At 34.2% G+C, this 17,294-nt stretch overlaps 1 protein-coding gene across 38 annotated transcripts in view; it reads right to left on the bottom strand.

Moving 5' to 3' along the window:
- rap1gap2a (RAP1 GTPase activating protein 2a) overlaps positions 1–17,294 on the bottom strand; it is a 148,332-nt gene that overhangs the window by 68,918 nt on the left and 62,120 nt on the right. For 10 of the 38 annotated variants that reach the window (XM_073923107.1, XM_021481424.3, XM_017350966.4 and 7 more), the window contains exon 1: positions 11,180–11,391. The exons of the other annotated variants lie outside the window; for them this stretch is intronic. In XM_073923107.1, coding sequence (XP_073779208.1) covers positions 11,180–11,298 — 119 coding nt within the window. In that variant the 5' untranslated portion in view covers positions 11,299–11,391. Of the gene's footprint in view, positions 1–11,179; positions 11,392–17,294 lie in introns of those variants that run through there. 38 annotated transcript variants of the gene reach the window in all.

The raw sequence follows: 17,294 nt of genomic DNA, 5'->3' as shown, positions 1-17,294 counted from the left end.
AAACAAAACAAAAGCAAACAAAACAAAAAGGCAAACAAAAAGCAAACAATAAACAAAAAAGCAAACAAAGCAAAAAAGCAAAAAATTTACAAAACAACAAAAAAGCTAGCAAAAAACAAAAACAAAACCAAACAACAAAACAAAACAAACCAAAAGCGAACAAAAACAAAACAAGAGCAAACAAAACAAAACAACAAAGCAAACAAAACATAAACAAAAATACAACAGAATAAACGAAAAAAGCAAACAAAAAGCAAAAACAAAAAAGCTAACAAAGCAAAACAAAAACAAAACAACAAAAGCGAACAAAAAACAAAACAACAAAAATACAAACAAAAACAAAACAACACAAAACAAAACAAAAAAGCAAACAAACAAAAACTACACAAAAAAGCAAACAAAACAAAAAACAATAATAAAATAATAATAATAATAAATTATATAAAGCAATAAACCATAATTAAACAAACAATAAAAAACTTGTTGCTTCAATTTTTCAGCATGCATTTTGTCAAAACAATTGTAAGTTGTTTTTTTTTTAACACAATACATTTCATTTTAGATTCTGTGGCATCTACAGTAATATCACTACTTGCTACATAACTATTGTATAACCATGATGATCCATTTTCTTGTTTCTAGAGTTCGGTTTGATGAATGCTTTATCATGTATGCCAACTCAAAATTAGAGAACAAGAGCTGTCAGGAGAACAAGCAACATAAAAAAAAACTATAAAAAAGCAAACAAACAAAACAAAACCTGTTGACACATCCTGCAATCCCTCTTTCCAACTGTCTGAATAAATCATACTCAAATCTTCCCTCACCTGCCTGACAATATTCACTCTGAAGTACCTTTTTTGCCTCCAGCATGACTCCGAGTGCAGCTCTTGTTTATTTGTTCTGGACAAATTGAACAGTTGTTAGTTTGTGGAGGTTTACCACATCCAAAAAGTCTTGAAAATCTCTACATTTTTGAGTCCCACGGAGCAGCACTAGGGCCTGAAGAGAAACGGGCATTGAGCTTTTGATATCACTGCCTCTATTAGAGCAACCTGTGCTCCTCTGGGGCTTTTAAATGCATTAATCCTTTGTCCATATCACTAAATCAACAGTCCGACAAGAGACAAAGAGGACGCCACAGGGTTTGGAGAGAGAGAGAGAGTGAGAATAGCAGAGAGAACGAGGAAAAGAAAAGTGACTTCTAAAAATACCCTCCTCAATTCAAGCACTCTGTAAATAGGCTCTATACAAGCTGTCAGTGAAACCGTCTCGGCGCACTTGTTAAAAGAGTCTCGGTCACCTCATCTATTCCACTTACAGATACAGTTCAATGGACCAATATATACACGCACGTTTTTATATTTTGATAATGACCGACAGCTGCTGCACAATGTATGGTAAAACACAGTTACTACAGCAACAGTGAAGCAGAGGGAAAATGGCTCCAACATTTGTTTTGATTGAATTTTGATTGATTTGATATCGGTGTTCAGACTTTTCTCTCTGAACCCGAGCTTATATGAATGAACGTAATCTGTCATTGGACAGATCATATTATAAAAGATTGAATTTTGCTCGCAAGTCATGAGTTATGAGGTTAAAAGGTTGGTGTGATGCTTATTTTTTGGTAGGATGTATTTATTTTAAAGGTCCCATGAAATTAAAATCAAGATTTTTTTAGATGTTAGTATCAATATCATTAGTTTTTAGGATGTCTATAAGCTAGTGTGGAGTGACATGGTGGCACAGTGGATAGCGCTGTTGCCTCACAACAAAACGGTCGCTGGTTAGAGCCCTGGCTGGGTCAGTTGGCATTTTTGTGTGGAGTTTGCATGTTCTCCCCGTGTTTGCATGGGTTTCCTCCGGGTGCTTTGGTTCCCCCACAGCCCAAAGACGTGCTGTAGGTAAATTAGGTTAGCTAAATTGTCCGTAGTGTATGTCCTGGTCCTCCAGATTGGGGGTTGAGCGTTGGGACTAACAACTTACCTCATAAAAACTAGATGTTACAAAACACCAAATATGGTGTGGCTAAATATCAACTTTGATATAAATGGCCCTGGGAGTAATTAAGTAAGTATGTTTAAGCTAGTACTTGTAGTTTGTCACTTCCTCCTAAATGCATCAGTGGTTTTATTCAGGTCACCACATGCTTCAGTTTCTTATCAAATCTTATGACCAATCAAATGCCCTCTAGTATCTGACATGCCCCGCCCCCCTTCAAGACGCTTCACATTTGTTTTTCATTTGATGCACTTGAGCTCAACCACTTTCACTGGCAGCTGTGGTAAAACAAATGCTATTGGCTGTCTTGTAAAAAGGGGAGGAGCTACACTATGTCTTACCCTCTCTTCGAGTTTTGGTTGAGATTACGTCAAACATCGAATAAAAAAAATACACATTTCAAAGCACTTCACAGGGCGTTTAAAAATACAATTTAAAAAGATGCATTCAAACATGCAGAGGCTTAAATATACAAGTGTATGTTCAACATGTCTTTATGTAAATGTTTTATATAAAAATAAACTTTAATGACAAATTTATTAAGATTTCTTGCACTCAGAAAAAAATTGTTGGCTGTTTGCTCAAACTGCTTATTTTAAATGAGCTGAAACAACAATTAAAACACAAAAGCAAAGAGTTTTATTGGGACAACAAAATTGTTTTTCGTTCAATCGTAACTTTGTAAAAATTAATAAGCTAACTTAATTCCTTCAAATTGTTTGTGTGGGACCCACAGTGTATGGCATAATCTCAAAAATATTTAGATGATACAGGAAAAAAAAAAAACTTTTTTGAAGAGAAAACTTTTCCATCATAGAAATGAAATCTGTCAGGAACTGTGTAAATATTACTCAGTTTGACCTTTTATATGGAACAGCAAAGACATAATGTTAATATATAAATAGTGTGATATAAATTAATCATCATACAGTATTTTGAAAAATGAATAATTTCTAGAAAAACACAGAATAAAGAATTGAGGAAAGAAAATATTTCAAAATTCTGTATTTTGTGATTCATGTTTTTTCCCCCCATTTATTTATGCTTTTAAATGGCATTATGGGTTCTTTATCTTTCTTCCAAAAGCTTTTGATGCTGAAAAGTTTGAAAAGTGACATTCGTTTTTATAGTTTGAAGTGATATTCTCTGTGTTTGTGTGGTAAATTATGGTAAAAAAAAAAAAACTGGTAACAAACTGCCAGCACTAAAACACCAATAAAAGTCACTTGTGTTCCATATTCAACATCAAAAACGACAGAGGGGAGACAAAACTTTCATAATGCAATTCACAACAGTGTTGGGCGATGTCGACCAATTCGGCATCGCATAATGTCTAATGTGAAACATTCACGATGGACGTTGGCATCGTCGTCGTAGGCGGCAGTGAATTAATTATTTATGAATAATTAATTAATTTATAACGAATTAATTATTTGTAGCCTACCGTTTCAACTACCTAATCCGCATACCCATAATAAATAATAAATAAATAAATATAAGTTACATACAAAGTACCGCATGTTAATCACTTTTTCGCGATCATGGCTAAATAAACAGAAAACACTGTGTGGACCACAAAATACGAAACATGTTAATTAACGGACACCTTTTTACAGTGTATGCTTGGCCATTTTAATTTAAGAATTCAAAATATATATTAAAAATTGTTGGTAATCAAGCAGTTAATGACATTTTCATCATGAAACTCGTATAGGTTTGGAACAGGTGGGGGGTCTGCAAATGGTGAATGAATTTTAAATTTGGGTTAATAATTTCCCTTTAGCAGGACTGATGGGAACCAGCATATCATACATAATAACTTCTCCATTTGCCCCTTTACTTTAAGATTTTATGACATACTGTGTGCTTTGTCATTGTGCTGGCAACTAGAGGATGGTTTTACAGCCTCTTCTGGATGAATGAGCAGTGTTTTTTTATTTTAGTTCTGTTTCCCTGGTATCTCATCGACGGCTCACTCTTACAGTTACAGACGATGATGTGTGTGATCTGTGCAACCGAATGAGGAACTGAACTGGAATCTTATCGTCTGACCTAAAGAACATTGAGTCAGTGTGTGTTTATACGCAAGACAGAGGGCAAAAGGTGACCTAGTTTAGTTTAATTTCACACAGCTGCTAATCAAAATGCTTTCCCAACAACAGAGTAAAGAGGTAGCACTGTAGAAGCGGGAGAAAAGTGAAAAACGCTGAAGGAAAATAAAGTGTGACGGAAACAGAATGAGTCAGGAGGTGAAGGCAGTTGATCTGAGCTGCAGGAGACAGGATCATGGGAGAAATGAGTGATGAAGGTGGAGAAAATTAGATTTCAGTGAATGAAACAGGAAACCAGAAAAAAACATTTGCTTTGCTGCTTAATGAACTTATGAAGAAATGCTTTCGCTGCTGCTCTCATCTCACAGCGCTTGCCAAGATAAATGGAGGAGGAACATCATGTAAAGTACAGAATTATTAACCAATGGAAAAAAAACATCAAACTAAGCAAATTGGTAAAGAGCAAATATGATCCTGTACTTTATGTCTTAGAACCTAAAATGAAATAAATTGCAGTATTACGACTTGTATGTGTCCACACTGTAAAAAAATAAAAAAATAAAAAAAATAAAAAAATAAAAGAGCAATTTTCTGTATTTTGTGATTCTGTATTTTGTGATTATCTTTTATTTGTGCTTTTGAATTGCATTATGGGACCTTAATCTTTCTTCCAACAACTTTTAACTGTGAAAAGTAAAAAAAAAAGTGACTTTTTATTAACATTTTTAGTAGCTTCAATTAATATGTTGCATGCTTTGTCAGAAAAAAAGGGTACGGTTGGGGTCCATTTGTGAACACTTGGGATACAAATGGAGATGTTGTACCCTCAATGGTTCATAGTACACTTTCAGAAAAGAAGGTACACGTTAATAATGTTCCTTAAGAAACAAATTTTTACCTTTGTAAAAGTTATATGGTACATAAAAGACCTCTTATGATTGTAAACTAAACATTTAAGGCATTTTTAATAAACATTTGATAAGCATTTTCTAATAAACAGTTTCATTATTGATATCCACTATTAATTTGCTTTCCACTGCGCATGTGAGACGGCAAAAGTCCCACATATACAGTGTTATGCAGACATTTTAGTATTGTAAAGCTAGTCAAACATTGTGCATATCTTGTAACAATACTTTAGCATAATTATATTTAAATTTTAAAATTAAGTAAATTAAAATAACTTTTAGATGATTACAAAGGTTTTGTGTAAAAATTGGAGAAAAGGGTTACATACTGTACATGGAAGAATGTACTTTTTGTGAAAAGTGTTGTGAAATGTTTAGAAAAAATAGTTCTTTTGATTGCAGTTAAATTTAATTTTTTTATACTTCATTGTAAATTAAAAATTTGTGTCTTTTTTGCAAAAAACGTTTTTGTAAACTGAAACATTGTTTAATAAATGTATTTGACGTTTTATATTCGCTGAAAAGAAACTGACACCTTTTGGATATAGCAAAATGCCTTGAAATAGCTCTTGAAGGAACACATTTGACATTTGACTTTGATTTAAGGTACAACGTGTCAACCTTCATGAATCAGATTTGTACTTTTGATGAAGGAACACTATTGTATCTGCAAATTTTAAAAACCAAAGGTACATTTTAGTTTCCTTGGTACAAATCATGTCCTTAAAGGTACAAACTGCAATGGTACAAATTTGTTTCTTTGTCTTAAAATACAATTCTGTTCCACAAAAAGGTACTGCCCCAGTGACAAGGGTTTGTACCTTCTTTGGTACAACATTGTACTTTTTTTCTGAGAGTTTAGCACCTTACTCATATGTATCATTTTAGGGTAAAAAAAAAAGATTCAAATATGTTTCTAGCTGACCCAACAACGGGTCCATGTTTGGATCATTTAAGGCCCAAACAAAGGCACAATCACTTATGTGGAAAAAATGAGCAAGTCAAAAGTAAAGCAAGTTGTTTTAAACTGCCAGAACATTGTCTGTAATTTTAAAGAATTATATATCTATTTATTACTTCTTATACATGTATTTATTTGTACTAAAGTACTAACTTACTAAAATGCCAATAAAAGTAAAAAAAAAAAAAAAAATTTGTTAAACTTTAGAGTTGAATTTTCAACATTAAAAGTCAACAGAGCAGAGATTGACATACCATAATACAATCCACAACCATAAATAAACTGAAAACACTGAAAAAAGTATGTAAATAGTTCATTAACAAAATTGTTTTACAGTGTAGAGAATATAAGGTCCTGTGGTTTTTGCAATGTCCAAAACATGGATGGAATCATGGAGTCTTGTAATAATAAATGGAATTATAACACGGAATGTTATGGAATTTGGCAAATTTTTAATGAATCAAAAGTGAGATTGTAAACCTATTCAAATCATGTAGTGTGTGGACTGGTGTCTGTGAATATTAAACCACACACACGCGCAAACAAACAAACAAACAAACAAACAAACAAACAAACAAACAAACAAACAAACAAACACACTCACTCACTCGCTCACACACACACACACACACACACACGTTTGTTTTTGTGAAAAGTGGGGACATTAAATAGAGTATCTTTTCATCCACGCAAATTCAAGCACATGTGAGTGTTTTCAGTCCCTGTTGACATGTAAACATTAATTTCATCTTCAAATGAAAGTTTTTTTTTCTCTACTTATAACTAATCAAGTCGTTATAAAACGTATATTTTGCAATTAAGCGTTTTCTGGGAACATGTCATTAAAGTATAGGAAAGTTATCTCTGGAAAATCTATATCTACACTCTTAAAGGCACAAAAGCTTTCACTGGGGTGATAACTTATTAAAACGTACACTTTTATGCTCAAACTTTTTTGCATAATATTGCCCTAAAAGTACAGTAGGAAATATAACTACAGTATTTAACATATTGTCAGAAATTTCATACAAGTTCATATAATTTTATTCATATAAAAACATATCATTTTAAAAGAAGGCATGCCCACAAACATACCACTCATTGGGGATGAGCAAAAAGTTCTAAAACACAAATTAATACCAATTAACCACTCAGTCAAAAAGTTTTTTAGTGAGAAGTGTCACGAGAATGCACTGCATATTACCTTAAAAGAACAAAAGTGTATGTTTTGCAAAGGTACAGCCCTAGTGACAGCTTTAGTACCATTTTCCTGAAAGTTTAACTAACTTATTTGTTCTACAAAGGAGTTTTTAAATCTTTAAAACAAAATCGGCCTATAGAGTAATAAAATATGTCTGATACATGACGTTCACTATAGAAAACAAATCTTGATATTTATGTAACGCATGTAGCTTGTCTGATCAAATACTGATTAAGAAAATGCTTTTCAAAAAGCTTTTCATGCACTCAAAGAGCCTCCATCAAATTACACTCTGAAGTGCTCTTGAATCTCCAACTCTAAGATAAAACAATGCAATTACTACAGCAATCAACGTTTCGATTAAAAAGAAGCAGCAGCAACCTTTCTGACAGAGCAAACCTGAAACAACCTGCCATCAAGGTGATTCACATTATAGCGTTTTTACAAATATGACCAGCTTATCGATCATTTAGTGGATTTAAATGGACACTCTTAACCTCATTGTGTTTAATAAGCCGACAATGCATGTGGTCATCTAAATGCCTTAACCTGTTTATGACCTTACTCTGATAAAGGAAGCGGGTAAAGCATGAACCTTTTATGCTAATTTTGCCTACAGTGTAAAACATTAACCTGCTTTCTGTCAGTTTAATGACAGAAAGCAGGTAATACAGTTATATGTAATACAGATTATGTTATGGGTTTGATACCCAGATTAAGCAATAATTGTAAAATGTTTAACTTTAATCAAATGTCAGCATCTGCATCATTCATTTCCTTCGGCTTAGTCTCTTATTTATCAGGGGTCACTATTCCAGCATTTGTTTTAACTGATGACCTTCCAGCATCAATCCAGTACTGGGAAACATCATATATATAAGTGTTGTATGAAGATCCAAAGTAACACTTAGCAATGAGCTTTTTAAAGCTTTAACATATATGAAAATACAGGCAGAAATTAATATCAACCTCTGCAAAAGGATGAGATTTATAAAGTCTATTGTGGTCTGTTTACTCAAGAAAAACCACTGTAGGGTGATTGACCATGCAAAAAACATGCATTAAACACTTATATTCAGCAGTCTTCATGTGTTAGTTGTCTCATTACAAACATACGCAGCAAGTTTCTCAATGGACATGCTAAACTAACAAAAGATACATTTAAAAAGACCTTATGACACGCCTTATGCTTCTTCAGGGCGGGACTGAATAGATGTATAATCTGTATATCCTGCATTTTGCATTGTGATGTGCTGTAGGCAGATAGAACTGCTTTACAATCGTACACCAGACATGAAACCATGAACTGCGCCACAACTTCTTCTTCTTCTCTTCTTCGTATAATTATTCCTATTATTTACTTTTTAAATAACTTTTCAGTCCATGAGTGTTTACACGGGCACCACAATTCGGCATTTGTCTACATTGTTTAACAATGAATACAAAACTGTATCACTGATTCTCCCTTTTCCAAAATGAGAGTTCATTTTATATAGTAAGTTTAATATAAGTTTAGATACACTTAAAAATAATTTCAAAAAAGCATAATTGTTGTAATCTAACTAAGTATTGCTTTAGCCAATCAAATGCAGCCTGGCATTGTGCATTTTAATAGTGCCAAGTAAAATGAAAAAAAGTCTGTGTTTTATTCTGATTGGCCCGTTTTTTACTAGATTTTGCACTAAAAAGATTTAAAGGAAACAATAGTGTTTGAGGCTCACGATATGCCTTTTCCATGTACTGAACTCTTATCAATACCCATTTTCATTCTTTGACACCTTTAATAAGATTCTTTAAACATGGTTTACTTGCATTCCACGGTTAATGGTTGGCATATAAACCTGGACAACAGCTTACTCATTGTTTAACAGTTAAAACGGATAACAGTTATCAGTGTTTTGGAAATACATTTAAATGTGATCACTTAAACATACAGTGGCAGAACTGAAAAGCCAGTCAGAGACCTTCAGAGAGCTCATGTGAGCTAAAGAATGGGACAGAGCCGATCTAGAGGGAATAACAGTGGCGACTCCAGCTGATGTCAGTAACCATGCCAGTTATCGAGGAGATCTATGCAAATGGAGATGCACACATGGAGCCGGAGAAACACAAATCGCATTGTGTGCTTCCAAATGGCACGACACCTGAGTAAACGAGTGCACTTGGACGTCTCCGCATATACGGTCAAAAACGTTTTTTAATTAATTATTAGACAAAGTGAGCGTGCACACTGGGGTTACTGTTAGTGATAATAAAAGTAACTGATAGAGATCAAGGCAGCTATTAACCAAGAAGACAGATGCTGGAGAAGCAGAGTGAATGATAACAAATGCTGGCAAATAGTTTTGCGATCTCATCCTCTGAGGTTTACTTGCATATGATCTGACCTGGACGACCACCCCCTTCCCTCCCTCTCTCGCTCTGTTCACTCTCTGTTTGTTTAGCCGAGCTGTATTTGCTTTAAACTCAGTATACATGGACTGTTGTTACAAGGGGAAGAAAAACTGCTTTATCACAATAATTTATTTTAATCTCTTTATTATTTTGACTATTTCTACTAGTCAGCAATGATATATAAGCTTTGGAAGAGCTTTAACCAGGTTTATTATTAACTAAGACCTATTTTATTTAAATTATTTGTGTAACACTTTAGAGCAAGGCTCATTAACCTTAGTTAATGAATGAACTAATATTAACATTGGCAATACCGTTGTTATAGTATTTATCTTTGGTAATGTTCGTTAACTAACATACAGCTGTTCAGCTCACATTCAATAATATTTCCGAATTAATTATTAAAATAAGACTTTACATTTGGTGATGCTGAAATTAATAATATGACTAAATGCTTTAGTTTTCAATGTATTTAACTAATATTAATACATGGAACTTTATTAGCTAAATGACAATTATAAATGTTTAAACACTTAAAAGGTAGAGATGTAATTAAAACAAAAATAGTAATCGTAAAGAACTACAATCAAATACATGGTGTATAATTTATTTCGACACAATTGTTTAACTCATTAATTGCTAGCAAATGTCACAAATTTTAAGAAAATAACAAGTATTTAATTAAATTAAACATTACAATTGTTTAGTTGAAAAAAATATTGCAAATTGTACACCAATACTCTTTTATTTGTTTACAACATCTAAAAATGACTAAATCTGATTACTTAAAGGATTTCAATCAATAAAATACATAAAATATTTGATAAATTTCTACTTTATATATTATTTTAAATACTTTCCCAGTACCGGGTTGCGGTTGGAAGGGCATTCGCTGTGTAAAACATATGCCACAATATTTGGTGGTTCATTCCGCTGTGGCAACCTCTGATAAATTAGGGACTAAGCTAAAGGAAAATGAATGAATGAATAAATCTTAAATACTTTCACTGAAGATCAAGATCATTGAATAAATTGGTGTAGAATTTATTTGAGAAACAATTTTTATTTAGAAATTACTTATTCAATTTCCCAAATTCCAAAGGAGGTGGACAGTAACGGACTGAAATTTAACAAAAGTTGAAGATTTTTTATTATTATTGGTAATACTTTCAAACAAGTTACAATTAAACTCTGAGACCATGCTGAGATTTGACAAGACAACAAAGTCTGCCTTTAAATATCTCAAACATCTCTCTTCATATTCTTTCAAAGCCAAAAAATGCCATCATTTTTTTCCTTGATATACGTCACTGCATATCAACAGTTGTCACATTTGCGTGTTATTTCTCCAGTTCAGATATTTCAATGCCACACAATAGCAAACTCCATCAAGTGTCCTGAGCCATGAATGAGATTTAAAATCTTGCTTTGAGGCAAAGGATGAGGAAGACAAAAACTGAAGCAGCAAACAATAACATCTCCATTTGAACCATGAAAAAAATGTCCATTACTACATACTGACCCACTCTGGGACAAAATGAATTGTATATAAAGTCCATATAATGATCTACCCGAACATAGACCTCAACAATATAGTGCACACCAGCCAATGACAACAGCAGGTCAAATGAGAGGGTGGGAAATAGAAAAGTTCACCCACCGCTCCTTCTCCCTCTCTCTCTCCTTCTGCCGTCTGGACTTGTGCAGTAGTCCGATCAGAATGACAGCAGCCCGGATGCCGGCTTTTTTAGAGTTCACTTTGGGTTCTGAATCCGACATGCTGTCCGGTCCACACTCCAAAACAGACTTGGGACCAGGACCGTCCTGAGCTGTTCTGGTATGACCAAGCTCTCTGCCACTGGCTGAAGGACTGAGAATATACATCTCCGTCTACCTCTCTCCTTCTCTCTCTCTCTCCCTCTCTCTCTCCTCCTCCTCTCACTTGCTCATACACCAATTCTTATCGCCTGCCCCTGTCTAGATCTGATTGGTGGAATGGAACACAAGCCCCTCCCATGTCTCACCTGCCCCTCCCTTTTAATCTCTATCTCTCTCTTTGCTACTCTCACTGACTCCTACTCCAGATCTCAGTGCTGCTCTTGCCTTGATTTGGTTGGTAGAGCAGAACACAAGCTCCTCCCACATCGCACAAGCCCATGCCTCTCTCACTTTCCAGTCATTTTCCATCTGCTGTGTTTTTGGACTGCTCTGCTTTCTGCACTTGCTGAGTCTAAAAAAAAACATCTGTTCACTCTTGCCTTCTGAATCTGAATCTCAGCATGACCTTTAATTCAGAAACTCTATCACCTGTTTGTCAGCATCCTTGACCTCTTTTCCTGTTTACCATGGCCTCTCAGAAAGGTTTCCAGCACATTCAGGTTTATAACAATAGACTGGTGAATATTCCTGACCCGACCTTCCTCCTCTACCGCAGTATTTCCAGTTTATTTGTGTCCACATTTAAAGGCATATATTGTGCTTTGCTCCCTCCAGCATCTCATCTGACCCGTTCTTCATTTCTGTCTCCTGTCTGTGTTTGTCTTTCATCTTGTCTTTCTGTTTGCCTTTTCCCACCCCGGGAAGTTACTCCCTCTTCTGCTGTCTGCATATTATGATGGGTTGACTCTTTCCATGGATATCTGGCTCATAGACGGATTAATGCAAGGACCTGCTGAGCAATCGCCCCGAGGAGGTCTGTAATACCTGGAGAAGGCTATCCGTTAGCATTTCCATTCATCTCAGTGGCGGCTGCTCAGCTGGTGGAGGAACTCCAGGAGGTACTGGCTTCAGATCTGCCATTTCTTGCTCCTGGCATTATATGTCACCACATTAAATAACACTAAAATGTGTTTACAAGTACAAAAAAAAAAGAAACTAGTTGTAATAGGGCTGCAGAATATTGGAAAAATTTGACATTGTGATTTTTTTTTCTCTGCAATATATATTGCGATATAAATACTGCACAATTTCACCAGAGGACTTAAATATCTCTATTTGCAAAGTCAATATTTAAGATTAATTGGGATGATTTTGTATGGGAGTGAAATAAAAATATATTTCTATACATAATTTATAACATACTGTACATAAATGAAACAAACTACAGTCATAAATAAACACAATGGAGCTAATATTAATGTAAAATAAACCATGGCTTATGTTTTTTTTTTTTTTTTTTTAGAGAAAGTAACAGAATTCAGGTACAGAAATGGAATTATCAATTGAATAATAACACTGCATAGTCTTGCACCATAAAAATGGTTCAATAAAATAAATTTTTATTAAACTTTTATGCACTACTAAAATTCTTGAATCTCTCTTTAAATGCTAACATAGTCACAGGCCTTAAAAACACATACAGATAATAAACTTTTACTTTATTATTGTTAAATTCTGCAATGTTTTCACAAATCTCATGTGTTTTGACCTGTAGTTTCTGGTCATCTGTAATCCCAACTCAACATTGCATATCTTGTGATGTGACTATTGCGGATGCACACATTGTGATATTGATGCTGAAACAGTATATTGTACAACCCTAATGTACATAAAAACATATGATTAAACAAGTAAATGTAAATAATTGAATCATAATTAATTTAAGAAATTTTAAAGCAATGCAAATTCCCTTCACTAAAAAAATCTGGTCTCCATCATTAATATATATATATATATATATATATATATATATATATATATATATATATATATATATATATATATATATATATATATATATATATTATTATTATTATTATTATTAATATTATTAATATTAACTCCTATTCAACCTGAATACCTTAAAAAAACACTTTTGATTGACAGGTTACAGTATAATTGGTCCATATTATGGACTGTTTTAAAACAACCAGACAACATGCCGAACACTAATCAGCTTTTTTTGCCATTATGAATTAAAATACTGGTTTGCTCATTAGTCTGCTGGATAAATTTGTTTTTCTCACCTCTAAATATGTGTCCAAATATGTCTAAACACAACAAACAGCGGTTTCTGAAACAATTGTTCCAAACGACTTCCCTTAGAAGTGTTTTTCAAAAATCCTATAGAAAAATGAGTTTCCACTTTACATTAGGTAAACTTATAATAGTATACCTACAGCTAAATTAATAATTCATTACATTGTACTTATTGTGTACATACATGTTTACATTGTACTTATGCTTTAATTATTAAATACCTGCATGTAATTACGTCTGTAATTAATTTCTGTAAGTACATTTATAGTTACATTGACCATCTCTTATATATGAGCCCACTCATACCCCCAAATCTGTCCCAAACCCTACCAGTAACACACCTTAAGAGCACCAGAAGTTCAGCAATACATCATGAACACATCAACTTTTTTGAATTTATATTTTGATGTAAGTACACAGTAGTTAAGGACACTAAAGTCGGACCAAAAATTATATGACCAGAAGGTTACTATTATTTTAGTTAATCAGGTTTTAACTATTTTTAGTTATACAATGTTTCACTTAATATTTTTAATCAGTTTGATTAATATAAGTTAAGATAACTAAAAAAGTTGATTTAAGGTGGCAAGAACTTGTTTACAGAGCAGTTGTTATGCCTATTGGTCTTTCACACCCAAATAAGACTAAGTATGCAGTCACCAATAACATTACAGTCTTTCCCAAAATCTTGTAGTCAGATGTGCTTTTGTGTCTAATAATGGCCATAACCTATTCAGGTCTTTTTGTTCTGTTTGCAAAAGATTAACTACCCATGTCTGCAAAAACAGATGGTTCTCTGACAACTAAAATGAAAGCTAAAATAGGAACCGTGGCCAGCTGGTCCTCTGTTAATCAATAAGGATTAAAGTCAAGTCGACGAGAAATCAAAATGGACTTTGCTGTTTAATTTCTTAAAACACATTCCAAGTCTTGATGTGCATGACTTGGCACACATTGTTCAACTAAAACACATGAATTCTTTCAACAATGCATTGCTCCACCTCTGAAACAAACCGACTAACATAACAAAACATTACTTTTCCTCATTACTTTTCAACTTTCAAATCAGCCACTTTTCACTCGTAAATGAATCCCTTTCCTTTGCTCAACACTGTGACATTACAGTACTGAAAAGCTCTTTGGCCATTGTCCTATAAGCACTCATTCAAGAGCATACATAAACATCCCATCCTTGTGATTTTTCCAGAAAAAACATTCAACACATAAAACTCACTTCAAGTCCTTCATAGACAATCTTGGAAAGGTCTATGTAACCCCCATAAAATAATGAATGGGAGTAGATAAAACAGATAAGATAGATAAAATAGATAAGACAAATAAAAACAGATAAAATAATAAATAAATATACACCTCATCATCATTATTAAAGTGTTAAAGTGTTGATGCTAAAATAAGTATTAAAATAAAATGTATAAAAAAATGTTAAAACATGTATATGTGAGTTATAATTCTCTGATTGGGTGTCAGGCTGTCAGCAGTCTTAAGTCAGCAAATGAGAGCGCTGGATGCTCATCTCCGCCCCCTTGTGGTTGCGGATATTACTAAAGCATCGGAAGAGACACACAGCGTGACAGAAAGGAAAACCAAGTGATTATAAAGTAAATATAGCAATAATACATAAGTTAAAACTTTTAAAACCAATATAATGTTAAAAATATAAGTCTATAGCACGAGGATGGCGAGGGATTGAGTAGATATATGCTGATTTGAGCGCGATGGATGCATTTTGACTCGGTGAGTTCATCATTAGCTTATTGCTAAAATAATAAAAACATATTGAGTGACAACATGTTGAATGTGATAATATTTTATTAGTTTCATGTTTAAGAAGTGATAGAAAGTTGTATTTTTCTGTTTAATGGAAGAATTATCCATTATCACAAGGTTATAAAACCGCATGGTGTTTTATTATTTACTACAGCTCACAGACATCACTGTGGTCACGTGTACCTGATAGGAATTAAAAAAAGAATACATTAGAAGAACAGGCCAGGTTTTTTTTTGTTGCTGGATTTTGGAATTCTTGCGATTCTCGGTTGATGGCGAGCCTCCCAAGTGCAGTTTCAGTGGACCTACAGGAAAGGACTGACTTCTAGGGAAAAAGGACACTTGCTTTTTCACTATTTCCCTTCACTCAAGTAAGAGGATTTGATCCTTAAGACTGTTTGTCTTTTTTTTTCCAAGAGGAGGACATTTTGTGAGTACCCAAAAGACAGTTGAAAGTAAATAATTCATTTATTTTATTTTGATCTTCCTGGATTTGAAACTTGATATATTTGGAAAAATTTTATTTGGTTACATGTAACAAAACAATTTGGAAATTGCTGATTTATTTGAACTCTCATCTATTTGTTAAATTGTGAATTTAACAAAATTTACAGCGTCATATAAAGGGTGCACCCGGGGTATATTTTTAATTAGTGTTTATTTTATTGTTATTTCTTTTGTGTGTGTATTTAATACAGAACAACGTTGTGCAACATACCTTTTTGTCTCTGTGAGTTACTCAGCATCACCACTACCTCCTTTCCCGTTCTTAGTAATCTTCTGATTTTAATTGTTTGGTCCTTTAAGGTTTAATACCCGTTACAAAGTGGCGAGCCAGCCAGGAGGTGGCGCTGTTGCTGAGTATTAATTACATTCTAAGCCATTATTTTTGCCTACGTTGACCAGTAACAATTGACAATGGATATAATAGAGGCAGAAGGGATTAAAATTCCGAACTCAGTGATCATTAGCGGTTTAACACAAGACAAAAGTGATGATGAGCTGTTTGATTTTCTAAAACAATATGGTTCTTTTGCCAAAACAGTTTTTATTAGTGACAGGGATTCTGAGTTTTATCAAAGTGTTATACTTGAATATACCAGTGGCCAAGCTTTGCATTCTCTAGAGCCACAGCTACCTTATACTCACCAGCTGTCCAGTGACCCAAGTGTTACTTACCATGTGAGAGCATTATCTAGTGTGTTTACACAGTATAAGGGAACCAGTGTCACAAAGTCATACCTGGAGGGACTGAAAGAAGTAGCAAAATTGAGTGGGACTGATTTTGAGATTGTCTTGAGCCAGATGCTGTCACAAATGACTGCTGAGCTTACTCCAACGTCCGCTGACACAGAGGCTGATGACGAGGATCTGGATGAACCGCAAGCTCAGGTATGTCCTGAAGAGAGTTTTACCCCAGCCCCTGTCAAAATTAGTCAACCAGATGACTCACTGTCACAGCATACCTCTGCTAAACCAAATAAGCCCCCCCTCTTAACCTCTTCAGAGGTGTTAAATCCACCTGAGGTTCAAAAACTCGTAATTGAACATGTGGTGAGAACTGGTGAAGTGGCTACTCAAGGACTTATGCAGCAAAGGCTTAGGGTATTTTCAGGAAAATGTCCCAGACCCGGAAGTGAGGTCGATTACGACACTTGGCGCTCCAGTGTAGAGCTAATGCTGAAAGATTCCACCTTATCTGATTTGAACGTATCCAGGAAAATAGTAGACAGTCTTTTACCACCCGCAGCAGATGTTATAAAACATCTTAGCTCTGAAGCTCCATCATCAGCTTACCTTCAGTTGCTGGATTCTGCTTTTGGAGTTGTTGAGGATGGAGATGAACTCCTTGCAAAGTTCATGAATACTCTGCAGGACGCTGGTGAAAAGCCATCTACTTACTTGTACAGATTGCAGACAGCTTTAAGAGTGACAATAAAAAGAGGTGGTGTCTCACCTGAAGAAGCAGATCGGCATCTTCTCAAGCAGTTCTGTAGAGGCTGCTGGGA

This window comes from Danio rerio, chromosome 15 (assembly GCF_049306965.1).
Source record: "Danio rerio strain Tuebingen ecotype United States chromosome 15, GRCz12tu, whole genome shotgun sequence".
Classification (NCBI taxonomy): Eukaryota; Metazoa; Chordata; class Actinopteri; order Cypriniformes; family Danionidae; genus Danio; species Danio rerio.
The sequence above is the reverse complement of the archived record's forward strand: the minus strand, read 5'-3'. Positions and strand labels throughout refer to the sequence as shown.